This window comes from Dendrobates tinctorius, unplaced genomic scaffold, assembly GCF_039654945.1.
Source record: "Dendrobates tinctorius isolate UK_male_01 unplaced genomic scaffold, ASM3965494v1 ptg000241l, whole genome shotgun sequence".
NCBI lineage: Eukaryota > Metazoa > Chordata > Amphibia > Anura > Dendrobatidae > Dendrobates > Dendrobates tinctorius.
In genome coordinates, this window is record NW_027361908.1 from 18,106,895 (window position 1) to 18,119,313 (window position 12,419).

Consider the following 12,419-nt stretch of genomic DNA (forward strand, 5'->3'; position numbering starts at 1 on the left):
AGAGAGAGTTAATTTAGAAAAACAACATAAAAGAACCTTACTGCGTCAGAATCTGGAGGCACTGACAGCCAAGCGCTTACAACTAAAGGATCTGCTGAATAAGCAGTCCGCAAAGCAGTACATTAGTTGGAGAAATCGTATGTATGTACATGGCGATAAGGCCTCTAGACTTATGATGGCATTAATCAAAGTTAGACAAGCTAAGACTTTTATTCACTCCCTGAAAACCTCCAGTGGCAGTAAAACATCTGACATTGGCCAAATTTCACAGGAATTCTTAAAATATTATTCAAGTCTTTACAATTTGAAACCTGATGAATCTGACGCAGACAGGTTACGAAAACAAGCATAAATCCAGTCCTTTTTAGCTAGCCTTAATCTCCCCAAACTTACATCAGAAGAACAAAAATTCCTCACTAGGCCCTTCACCCGGGGGGAGGTCCGATCCACTCTTTCGAACAGTCCCTCAGGGAAGGCCCCCGGCCCCAATGGATTTCCTGCTATCTGTTATAAAACCTTTTCTGAGGCCCTAGAACCTCACTTACTTAATCTTTGTAATGAAATACTCCAAGGTAACTCCTTCCCTCCTCAATCCCTGGAAGCTCATATTTCTCTAATCTACAAGGAAGGCAAGGACCCAGAACTTTGTAGTAACTACAGACCCATTTCCTTACTGAATGTGGATCTAAAAATCTATGCCAGTATGCTCGCGAGGCGCATTGCGGAGTATTTACCTAAACTGATCTCCCCAGATCAGACCGGCTTCATTAGAGGTAGAGAGGGCAAGGAAAATGCATGGAGAGTTCTACATTTGATGCAACATTCTGATTTCCATAGGATACCCTTGGTGCTACTAGGCACAGACGTGGAAAAACATTCGACAGAGTGGATTGGACCTTCTTGCAGGAAACCCTCCTTAGCTTTAATTTTCCTCCTCTGCTGGTAGCGGCAATATTGCAAATGTATTCTCACCACACAGCAAGAATTAAACTTAATAACTCCCTTACCAACTCATTTGAGATTCATAATGGAACAAGGCAGGGATGCCCTGTCTCGCCGTTATTATTCATAATGGTGATAGAGCTGCTTATCAAAGCTATAAATTTATGCAAAGACATAGAGGGGGTGTCCATACGGGGTTTAACGCATAAAACCATGGCCTTTGCTGACGATTTATTAGTCACTATGACTTGTCCCCACAGAGGCATACCAGCCCTTATGCGGATTCTAGAGAGATACAGCTCTCTGTCTAATTTCAAAATTAACCCATCTAAAACCGAAGCACTGGGCATACATATACCTGCTAGCACTATAAATGATTTTAAGTCACAATTCCCCTTCCACTGGCCGGGCAATTATATAAAGTATCTGGGTATTAAAATTAGTCCGTCGTTTAAAGACTTATTCAATTTAAATTATAAACCGCTTCTTAGTTTAGTTGCAGACCAGACTAAAAGAGGGAGGGCCCCGTACCTATCTTGGATGGGCAGAAAAGACCTGATCAAGAGCATCCTCATGCCTAAATTAATCTATCTATTTCAGATGCTGCCTATAGATTTGCCTAGGTCGTTCTTAGACCAGATCAATTGTTTTATCTTTAAGTATATTTGGAATAAACATAGGCCGAGACTTAACTCACATACAATCTCATTGCCCAGAGGGAAAGGTGGCATGGGAGCCCCTAATATCCGCACTTACTATTTGGCTGCTGTCCTATCAAAGACTGTCGAATGGGTCAGGAAGACTGGAGAGAAACCCTGGCTCAATATTGAAGAGCAGATGGCTCCGACTCAACTGCGCTCTGTTATCCTCTCTCCTGCAGCGACACCTAAAATTACCTTCCCGAATCTCCTTACTAGGGCGGCGATTAAATGCTGGAAGTCAGTGGCATTTTATTTAGCGCCGACCCCCTCGCTGCTTGCTAAGGTTTCGGATGTCATGGCAGTGGGATTGGTGAAACCTACATCAACAGATAAATCACCTCTATAGGATCAGTTATATAAAGAGGGGACTATTATACCCTTTCAAGATATGAAAGCACTACCCACAATGTTTAATTATACCTTCTTACATTATGAATCTCTAAGGAAGTCGCTACGCCAAGCCATGATAAATGGCGACATTACACGACCTTTAACCACTTTTGAAACACTGTGCTCCCAAGCAAAAACCCCGAAAAAAGTGCTCTCCGCCCTCTATAATATGTTGCTTGTACAGCAAGTTTCTCAAAAAAGAGCCTTTGAGCAGAGATGGGAAGGAGAGTTAGGTCACTCTTTTTCTGACTCCCAAACTATCCTAATATATAAATTTTCATATGGCTCTTCACACTGTGTGAGAGCTCAAGAAAATAGCTATAAAATATTGAATCACTGGTATACAACACCCCGCATGTTGCACAAATGGCTTCCCACCTTGTCGGACTTGTGTTGGAGATGCGAGAAGGACAGAGGGTCATATCTACATATCTGGTGGTCCTGTCACACCATACAAAAATTTTGGAACACTGTATCCCAGGTTTTGAATGAGGTAGTACGTACCCATATAAAATTCACACCTGAACATGTTTTCCTCAATCTTCCAATTGTTCCAAATAATAAAGCCATATCTAAACTGGCCTCCTTCATACTTACAGCTAGCAAGCTCCTCCTACCTACATTTTGGCATACGTCTAATATTCCAAGCTTGAGCCAGTTATTAACTAAAATTGACCAACTGTATCTTTCTGAAGAATTGGTAGCACTTTCTACACATAGCTTTTCTGCCTTCTCGCATGTCTGGACTTCTTGGGTGTCGTACAGGAAATCAGAAAAAATCATTTATATGATTACGCCTGACCCTACATCTTGAATCTTAGACTTGAGCAGCGTGTCTATGGACTTACCACCAACCTCCCCCGCCCCTCGACTCCCTACCCCCCCCATCTGTTCTATTTGTACACTCCTGTGGTTTTTTCACCGCTTTCTTTAGGCCCTGATTTGGTTCCTACTAAGTCAATTGTTTCATCAGAAGGTTTATTATTGATCATCGGGGCACCAGTTCTGTTCCAAATGTATGTTTATGTGTTAATAACAAGTAAGAATTGATCGTTCTTCATGGTAACGATGTTCTGACGGCGGAGTGGGTGTTTACATCCCTGTAGACTTGGTCAGTCTTCAGCTTTTTCATAACCATTCTTGAGACCGGCACGGTCCTCTGAACACTGTATTGTTTACTTGTGCTGTATTACGCCTGCATTGTTGGATTTACTGCATTGCTGTCATGTTGCCTATAATTTTCAATAAATAAAACATTGAAAACAAAAACAAAACAAAACTCAAGGCCATAAAATTACTCCAGCACAACGGAGTCATTGTTCCCGTACCGGAACTACTCCAACCTGTTCACGGTGCCCAAAAAGGATGGGGCCGTCAGGCCCATTCTGGACCTAAAGCTCCTGAACAAGTTTATCAGGATCAGACATTTCCGCATGGAGTCTCTCCATTCAGTCATATCTGCCATGGCGCGGGGAGAATACTTGGCCTCTATAGACATCCAAGACACCTACCTACACATCCCCATTTTTCCCCCGCACCAAAGGTTCCTGCACTTCGCCATCAACGGCCTACACTTTCAGTTCGCAGCACTGCCCTTCCGATTGGCCACCGCTCCCAGGGTATTCACAAAAGTCGTGGCAGTCGTCATGGCCACCCTGCACTCCCAGGGAATAGTTGTCTTTCCTTATTTAGACGACCTCTTGGTCAAAGGCCCTTCTTTTCGGGCATGCGAGGAGAGTGTCAGCATCATGCTAGATACTCTTTCCCGCTTAGGATGGTTGGTCAATCTGAAAAAGTCATCCCCTGTGCCAGCTCAGAGGATCTCCTTCTTAGGAATGATCTTCAACACTTCCCGAGGGTTGGTAATTCTCCCTCGGGACAAGGCCTTAGCTCTCTGGCAGGGAGTCCGGAAGCTGCGCCAACCGGTCCCTCATACCATCTGCTTCTGCATGAGGATCCTAGGAAAGATGGTAGCAGCAATGGAGCAATTCCATTTGCCCAGCTCCATCTTTGCCCCCTGCAGCACGCCCTGTTATCAGTCTGGAACAAAAACCCTTTCTCTCTCTATCGCCGGTGCCGGTTGCCTACGCGGGTCACACAGGCACTCGGATGGTGGACAGCCAGTGCCTTTCCCCCCAGACCATTGGTTGGTGGTGACAACCGACGCCAGCCTCCTCAGCTGGGGAGCGGTTTCTCGCCACCACACAACCCAGGGACGGTAGTCGCCGCAGGAGGCAAGCCTCCCAATAAACTTGTTGGAAATATGGGCAATCCGGCTAGCTCTGCAACAGTTTCATCCCCTTCTAGCAGCCGGCCCATTCGGATTCAGTCAGACAACGCCACGGCTGTGACTTACATCAGGGGGGCACCCGCAGCAGGGCAGCCATGCGCGAGGTAGGGCATGTGCTTCATTGGGCAGAGATAAACCACTCGGCGATATCGGCAGTCCACATCCCGGGCGTAGAGAACTGGGCGGCAGACTTCCTCAGCGGGCAGGGTCTCGCTTCCGGGGAATGGTCACTTCACCCCGAGACCTTCCAGCAGATTTGCCAACGATGGGGGATGCCGGATGTGGACCTAATGGCCTCCAGAGTGAACACCAAGGTACCAGCGTTTTCCGCTCGATCCCGGGATCCGCAGGCAATTGCAGTGGATGGGCTGGTTCTGCCGTGGAACCAGTTTCTCCTCCCATACCTATTTCCCCCGTTGCCACTACTTCCGAGGGTCATCAAGAAGATCAAGGCAGAAAGGGTGCCAGTGATTCTGCTGGCCCCAGATTGGCCTCGTCGGGCATGATACGCAGACGTAGTACAGCTACTCACCGACGTTCCTTGGCGCCTGCCAGAGCGCCCAGACCTACTGTCCCAGGGCCCGATCTACCACCTGAACTCAGGGGCCCTGTGTTTGATGGCTTGACCGTAGAATCCTGCATTCTAACCCAGGCTGGGTTCGGCCGCAATGTTGCTACAATTGTTAGCGCCCGGAAGCCGGCCTCAGCATGTATTTATCACCGCACCTGGAAGGTTTTCTTCACATGGTGTCGGAACCATGTTTGTTCTCCACTGAGATTTTCTATTTCCAACATCTTGGCTTTTCTCCAGTCTGGCCTAGACTCAGACTTGGCACCAAGTTCCTTCAGGAGACAAATATCGGCCTTATCCGTTCTGTTAGAGCGCAGGTTGCTACCAATCTGCAGGTGAAGACTTTCATTCAGGGAGTCTCCCAATTGGTACCTCCTTATAGGGCGCCCCTGGACGCTTGGGACCTTAACCTGGTCCTAAGTGTTCTATAGGAGGTTCCATTTCAACCGTTACAGGAGGTCTCTTTAACCTACCTTTCTTGGAAGGTAGTATTTCTTGTGGCAATAACGTCAATCAGGCGGGTTTCAGAGCTGGCAGCTCTATCCTGCTGAGCTCCGTTTCTGGTCTTCCACAAAGATAAAGTGGTTCTCAGACCAGCCCCTCTTCTGCCGAAGGTCGTTTCCTCGTTTCACATTAATGAGGATATTGTCCTGCCCTCTTTTTATCCAGCACCGGTACACCGTGTGGAAAAGGCTCTTCATACTTTGGACCTGGTGAGAGCTCTCAGGAGGTACGTGTCGCGGACGGCACCCTTTCGTCAGAAGGACACGCTGTTCTTGCTTCCCGAGGGGCGCAGGAAGGGACTCGCTGCCTCAAAATCGACCATAGCCAGATGGAATCATTTGACTATTCAGGAGTCTTACCGCATCAGAGGCACACCAGTTACAGCAGGGATCAGAGCGCACTCTACTCGGGCAGTGGGCGCCTCTTGGACGCTTTGGCACCAGGCATCAGCGGAACAGGTTTGCAAGGCTGCAACCTGGCCCAGCTTGCACACATTTGCAAAGCATTACAATATCCATACTCAGGCTTCGTCAGATGCGAGTCTGGGTAGAAGGATTCTCCAAGCAGCGGTGGTGGCGCACCTTTAGACAGGAGGTGCATGTAGCTTCGATCGGTGAGTCAACTTCCCACCCAGGGACTGTTTTAGGATGTCCCACAGTACCAGTGTCCCCCAATGAGGCGAAGGAGAAACATGGATTTTTGTGATAAACTCACCGTAAAATCCTTTTCTCCGAGACGCTCATTGGGGGACCCAGCACCCACCCTGATAGCCAAGTTGGCTTCTGTTTTGTTTAATTAATATACCTTTTTGAATGATATTAGGGTGCTGTCTTTTCTAGACAATTTGTTACCTGCATTAACGTTGATATTGTCTGATTTTTGTTTGATCTCCTACTGCTTTTGCACCAAACTGATTCCGCCCGCAACCGGGACGAGGGTGTATACGGCGGTGGAGGAGCTAATCTCTTTTTTTAACTTAGTGTCAGCCTCCAGGTGGCAGAAGCGTGCACCCACAGTACCTGTGTCCCCCAATGAGCGTCTCGGAGAAAAGGATTTTACAGTGAGTTTATCACAAAAATCCATGTTTTGCAATAAAAAGCATATTTTAGTGTGTGACAGCTGCCAAACATAAAAACCTGATATAAATCTAGTATGGCTGTAAACACACGGACCTGAAAAATAAAGTCACCCAATCACTACACCACACGAGGAACAGTGGGAAAAATAAATAAAACCAATTCTTCACCTGCTGTTGATTTTTTCATTCTGCCTCCCAAAGATCACATAAATGGGGAATCGGTGTAATCATACTGATCCAAAGGATAAAGCTGCCTTATCAATTTTAAAACACACGGAACGGCATATATATCCATCTTTTTAGGATTGCATAAAAGTGTGGTCGACCACAGTTTTGTGCACTTCTGAAAAGGACACGGCTGAACAGAGGCCAGACGGAGTCCACAGTAACTCTGCTGCCTCATTATAGTGAATGGATCATCTGAATCACGTCGCTCAGAGATTTAGATGGAAACCTCAAAGTAAGTGCTCAGCGTAGAGCGCTGGATAAATGTGATCCTAAATGTTATGTAAAATGTTCCCAATAAAAGCTTCAACTCAATCCACAAAAAAAACAAGTCATCACTCACGTCTGTCATCTGTTAATGGAAACATAGGGGGCTTCCATGTTACTAGTAGTACAAAGGCTCAGGAAAAGTGAATTGGCTCCTCACCCTCCAAAAGAAATTCAGCAAATTCTGCACTCCCACATCCAACTGCCCACCTTCCTTCTTAGCCCCACAGTGTACCTAAACTGCATATAACGTCCACATGTTTGGCATTTCTGAAGCGATGAGAGCCCGCCTAACTTACCGGGGCATGTCTGAAGAAGCACGGGCTGGGCATATTGTTACTGGTCACTACAGCGTTTTGGTCACTACAACAGTTTGCAATTTTCACTCGGCAACATTCATTGCTGCTTGTTTCTACAAAATACCCATGGAGTCAAAATCCGTACTACACCCGTAGATAAATTCCCAAAGGTGTATATTTTCCAAGTGGGGTCACTTGAGGGGGATTCTGCTCTAGTAGCAATTAGGGGCTCTGTATATGGAGTCTGGAAACTGTTCTAGGAAAATCTGTGCTCCCAGAGACAAATAGCACTCTGTTCCTCCCGCACGTCTCCCAATGGCGAAGTAGTACTGTACAGCCACATTTGGCTTATTGCCATGTTCAGCAGAAATTGTGGGACAAATTATGGTGCCATTTTTACCCACTTGTATGAAAATGTAAAATATTCTGATTTTGTGAGAAGCACCTGTATTTATCACCTTGTATCAGTCTGCTGGATGAGTTGAGTGTGTTGACGCTGGTAAGTAAACAGCCAATATGTGAGCTATAGCTGGGTTTTATGAAAGCAATAAAACTGCATGTTTGGACCAAACTGCATTGCCTGTGTGAATGCTGCCTAATGACTACCTGAGAGCGTCAATCCTTACACATACACACACATACTTTTTTTTTTTTATTGCAGACATTACATTTTAGGCTCTTGATGTAAGCAGTACTTTAATACACATTTGATTTGCTTTTCCAAGCTTCCTACTGAATCCTTATTTTATCGAGCAGTGCTTCAGGTGATCTGCAAAGAAGTCTATGGCATCACGCAAAGGTACGGTATGTATACAGCACAAAAGATAGGATGTACATCTATTCACATGCTGCTAGAAGCTAGGCTTCCCTAATACAGAAATCTATCTTTTAATAAAAAATGTGGGATCTTTCTCCGAGCGTGTGCCTTGCAAAACATTCCAGGCATTGAGAGAAGTGCTTTGCTCCTCCCGGCCTGGCTCGACTTCCATTAACAAACATATAGCTGTAGCATGTAAGTTTTATTTTTATTTTTTTTTTGAAGCATGGAGCTTGCGGCTGATGAATAGCATCTATATGCAAAGAGTAAACTATAGCTTGTATCCAAAAATATGGTCACCTCCCTGGTTGAATAAGTTGGGTTTTAGGCTTGATTCAAACATCCAGGTTTTGTGATCCGTATAACACACAGACCAGCTAGGGGTTTCCTGACTTGACCTTGACAGCTTCATAGTGGGATACTACGGAGGATGGTGGTCTGGGGCAGGGTTTAAAAAAAAAGAGTGCCAAAGATTGCAGCTGTATGTAAAATAAAAAATGAGCACTTCAGCTAATATAATTATATAGGCATGATGGTCTCTATCATGATTTAAATATTAAAAAATCTAATGCTGTAAAATAATAAATAAAAAAAAGTTCTGTCCTGCAGTCATAGATTTTCAACCCTAGCATCAAAACACTGTTTAATCTGTCATGATTTGAAAACCGAACATTTTCCATGTGCATCATCTGTCAAAGGTTTGGAAAACCTGTTAATATTGGTATATTTTCTATCTTTTTCTATTTTACTTTAAGAATAATACGCTTTAACATTCTAGTAGGTTACACGTATGATATTTTGTCAGTCATTTTAAGCTCAATAATAATTGTTAAATTTCTACAATTTCTTTTTGCTTCAAGGTCCTATTCGCTTGTTCCGCAGAGCAGGAATATCCTACAAATGTAAGTGCCTGATGATAATGTTTAAATACATAATCTGATATGATGAGAAACATGTCTTATCTCGTAAACTGGTTGCATTGAAAACAAAATCTGGGTGTTGGGTAATCGTCGAAATTTGTAATATTGTTTGTTTTTTTCTGATTTGAAAGCAAACATTTGACCTGTGCATAAATAACATTCGTACCGTAATTTGTTTTTTTTTCAGTGACCAACGTGTTGGAAAGATCTTTTCCAAGTCATCATCCTTTACAGACTATGTCAGGAAGTCTCTGAAGAAATTTGGGCAAGATGACTCCAAGGTTAGCCTAATTTTTAATATTTTTGCTTTTAGTTTTAAATGTACCTTTTTAATGTCACATCAAGCTTTTTATATACGACAACTTTAGTCTTTTCCATGTGGAACTTATAAGATGGGGGGGAATAAAGGTAGAATATAAGTGGCCGTATGGCCGGGGGTGATTCATTCCTGTGCTGCATGTCATTAACTTTAAAGGCAGCTTTTGGAACATATGCAATGCACATTGAAAGTCATCTTCAAGCCTCATGTGGCCCCAGATCCTATGTTGTATCAGTGCAGTTGTTCATTATTTCTTATTATTTGTGCTGTTTGATGCTCAGGATTGATTCTGAGGTCTGCCCATTGAATTGGGATTAACTCAAGAGAATGGATCCCAGGTGTTCATTTCGCATTGCTGCGTTAGTTTTGATCTCTTATTTTGTAAAGTTTTACGGATGAAATCACGAGGGCAAAAAAATGCATTTAATATGCTTTTGTTTAGCGTTATTCAGGAAATATCGTTTTGTACTTGAATAATCAGATAGCTGCAGGCAAGGAACAACTGATCAAACAGTTAACACTCTACTTTGGGCATGTATGCCTAAACCCCAGACCTCTAGAGATTCCGAGGATCCCCTAGGCAGATCTAGGTTTTTGGTTGAATTGAAAACAGACTATTAGTGCTTTACACAGGTTGGTTGTCAGCCTGGCACATTTCAATGGCTTAGAGATGTTATGTAACAGATCTTCAGTATATCCGAGAAAGCACACACAAATATCTGCGGCTTGTTTGTGGCTGCCGATGTATACGGAGTTCCTGTGTTTAGGGAAGAATGCCGGAGCAAGCGTTTTTGTTTCCACTGTCCCCTGCACTGGGTACTGGAGCTAAATGATCGCAGCTGCTTGACTGTCACGGACCAGTGGATGGAATCTTTGGCAAAAAGGATTAATTCCTCGCAGTCTGTAGCATTGACACTCTCCTGACCAAAATCAAATGTCTCTACGCTTTGTATGTGAATGTCATGTTTATTGATTTTCCAGGATTGTTTAACGTGCTGTCACAAGCTGTTAAAGTTACTGTTTTTCCATTTTGACACAAAAAAGGTTCCCGCTATAACAAAGCCTTTTTGTTGAATCTGCTACCATATTAAATTAGCCCCAATCTTAAGCATATGTCTTTGTTAGCTGATTCCCAATCTTGTTTTAATCATTCCTTAGGCATCAATATAAACATGCTCCAACATTTACTCTATTACTACAGCATGTATAGCGGTATCTAGAGGTGTGGGTATAAATACTTATATAATAACCCGTCTCCTCGGTATGAGCTGTACTACTTTTATATTATGCCTAATTTACTGCAACCTATAAGGACAGTCCAGGGTGTGGTGCTAAAGTCTTTCTGGAAAATATATTACTGGAAAAATATTTGCTAATCCTGTGCTTCTTCATCTGACTGTGTCTAATGAAGAAAATGCTTTACTTATGCTGCATATCTAAAAATATGTGTTCTAGATGATCTGGCACCATGTTATATACAGCAGGTGTTCGCGCTATATCATGTTCAAAAATAGTTGTCATCTTCTCTGTACTATTTACACTTCGAATAGGGGGTAATAAGGTTCATCTTGCACAAAACCTGCTGATTGGCAGTAAGAAAAGAAAAAAATGGCAGAAAAAAATACCTGTATTTTTGGACTTTTTCAAATTAACTAATATGCATTGATTTATTATTCTAGTTTCCCAAATATTTTTTATGTTATCTGTTAAAAGGGTTTTCTGTGCTTAATTCCTTTACGACCTATGATGTATAGGTATGTCATAGGTCACCTCCCTCCCTTTGATGCGGGCTACAGCGCTATGCCCGCATATTTTCAGGCACATCAGCTGTCATGTGCCCCTAACAACCGTGGGTGGAATCCCTATCCACCCGCTGCTGTTAACATGTTAAATGCCGCTGTCAATCCCTGACAGAGGCATTTAACATGATTGCATCCAGGAGTGCGTCTCAAAACCACGGCCATCGGTGCCCCTGTCACATGATCGCTGATGGTGTGACATGACAGTCGTGGGGCTGCAGGAGACCCCAGTGCTTGTCATTGCAGATCTCTTATGAGCGCTGCCCCTTGGCTGGCATTCAAAACAGATGAGCATTTCTGCTACACATAGCAGCGCTGTATCCCTGTTATGTGTAGCGCAAGTGATCAGAAGAACGCAGCTTCAAATCTCCAAGGGAGACTATTGAAGCAAGTAAAAAGTATATAAAAAAAGTTTCTAAAAATCTTTAAAAAATGAAAGTTCAAATTGTCTCTCTTTTTGCCTCATTCAAAATGAAGCAATACAAAAATACACATTTTGTATAGATGCATTCAGACGCGCCCAATCTATCAAAATATAAAAATATTTAATCCAATCCGTAAACGGCGTAATGAGAAAAAATTAAAACCCCAAAATTAAGTTTTTCCCTTCTCCCATGAGAGCACCACCTGAGAGAGGGATCCGCCCCGCCAGGACAGGAACCTACTGAGATATAAGGGGCGGCTCCTCTCCCCCGCTTCAGTTGGGTTCCTGTCCTGGAAGGAACTCCACTGTCGGCGGTGCCTGTCATGGGCGAAGAAAGAAGAAAAAAAAAAAAGGGTTAGCAGTAAATACACTTAAGGTTCAGGTATCTGCACTAGGGGCACTCTATAACTGCAACTTGACAGCAAATAGATGAATAGCCAGATTCATCAAATCATGTCATAGGGCTAAACCTATTCCAATACCAAGGATAGCTCCGTGGGATTTAAACCTAGTACTAGAGGCCCTCACAAAAGAATCATATGAACCATTACATCAGCTCCCTGTAAAATTTCTGACCCTAAAAACAATCATTTTAGTGGCCCTTAATTCAGCCCGTAGAATAAGCGACCTGCAGGCTCTCTCAGTAAATCCACCCTATACACAAGTTTTTCAAGACTGGGTGGTGCTAAGAACAGACCCAGCTTATCTGCCTAAGGTAGCGTCGGATTTCCATTGGGGTCAAGAGATTATCCTCCCATCCTTCTGTGATAATCCAAAGAATCCAGGGGAAGAAAGCTTCCATAGTTTGGACGTTAAGAGAGCCCTGCTAGAATACATATCTGTCACCAGCCAGTGGAGGAAGTCCCAGTCCCT

The 12,419-nt window shown here is 43.7% G+C and overlaps 1 protein-coding gene across 4 annotated transcripts in view; it reads left to right on the top strand.

Moving 5' to 3' along the window:
* The window catches only part of METTL25 (methyltransferase like 25), a 302,845-nt gene that overhangs the window by 206,565 nt on the left and 83,861 nt on the right, over nucleotides 1-12,419 (top strand). For 3 of the 4 annotated variants that reach the window (XM_073556984.1, XM_073556985.1, XM_073556986.1), the window contains exons 9-11: nucleotides 7,993-8,066; nucleotides 8,945-8,986; nucleotides 9,192-9,285. The exons of the other annotated variant lie outside the window; for it this stretch is intronic. In XM_073556984.1, coding sequence (XP_073413085.1) covers nucleotides 7,993-8,066; nucleotides 8,945-8,986; nucleotides 9,192-9,285 — 210 coding nt within the window. The remainder of the gene's footprint in view (nucleotides 1-7,992; nucleotides 8,067-8,944; nucleotides 8,987-9,191; nucleotides 9,286-12,419) is intronic. 4 annotated transcript variants of the gene reach the window in all.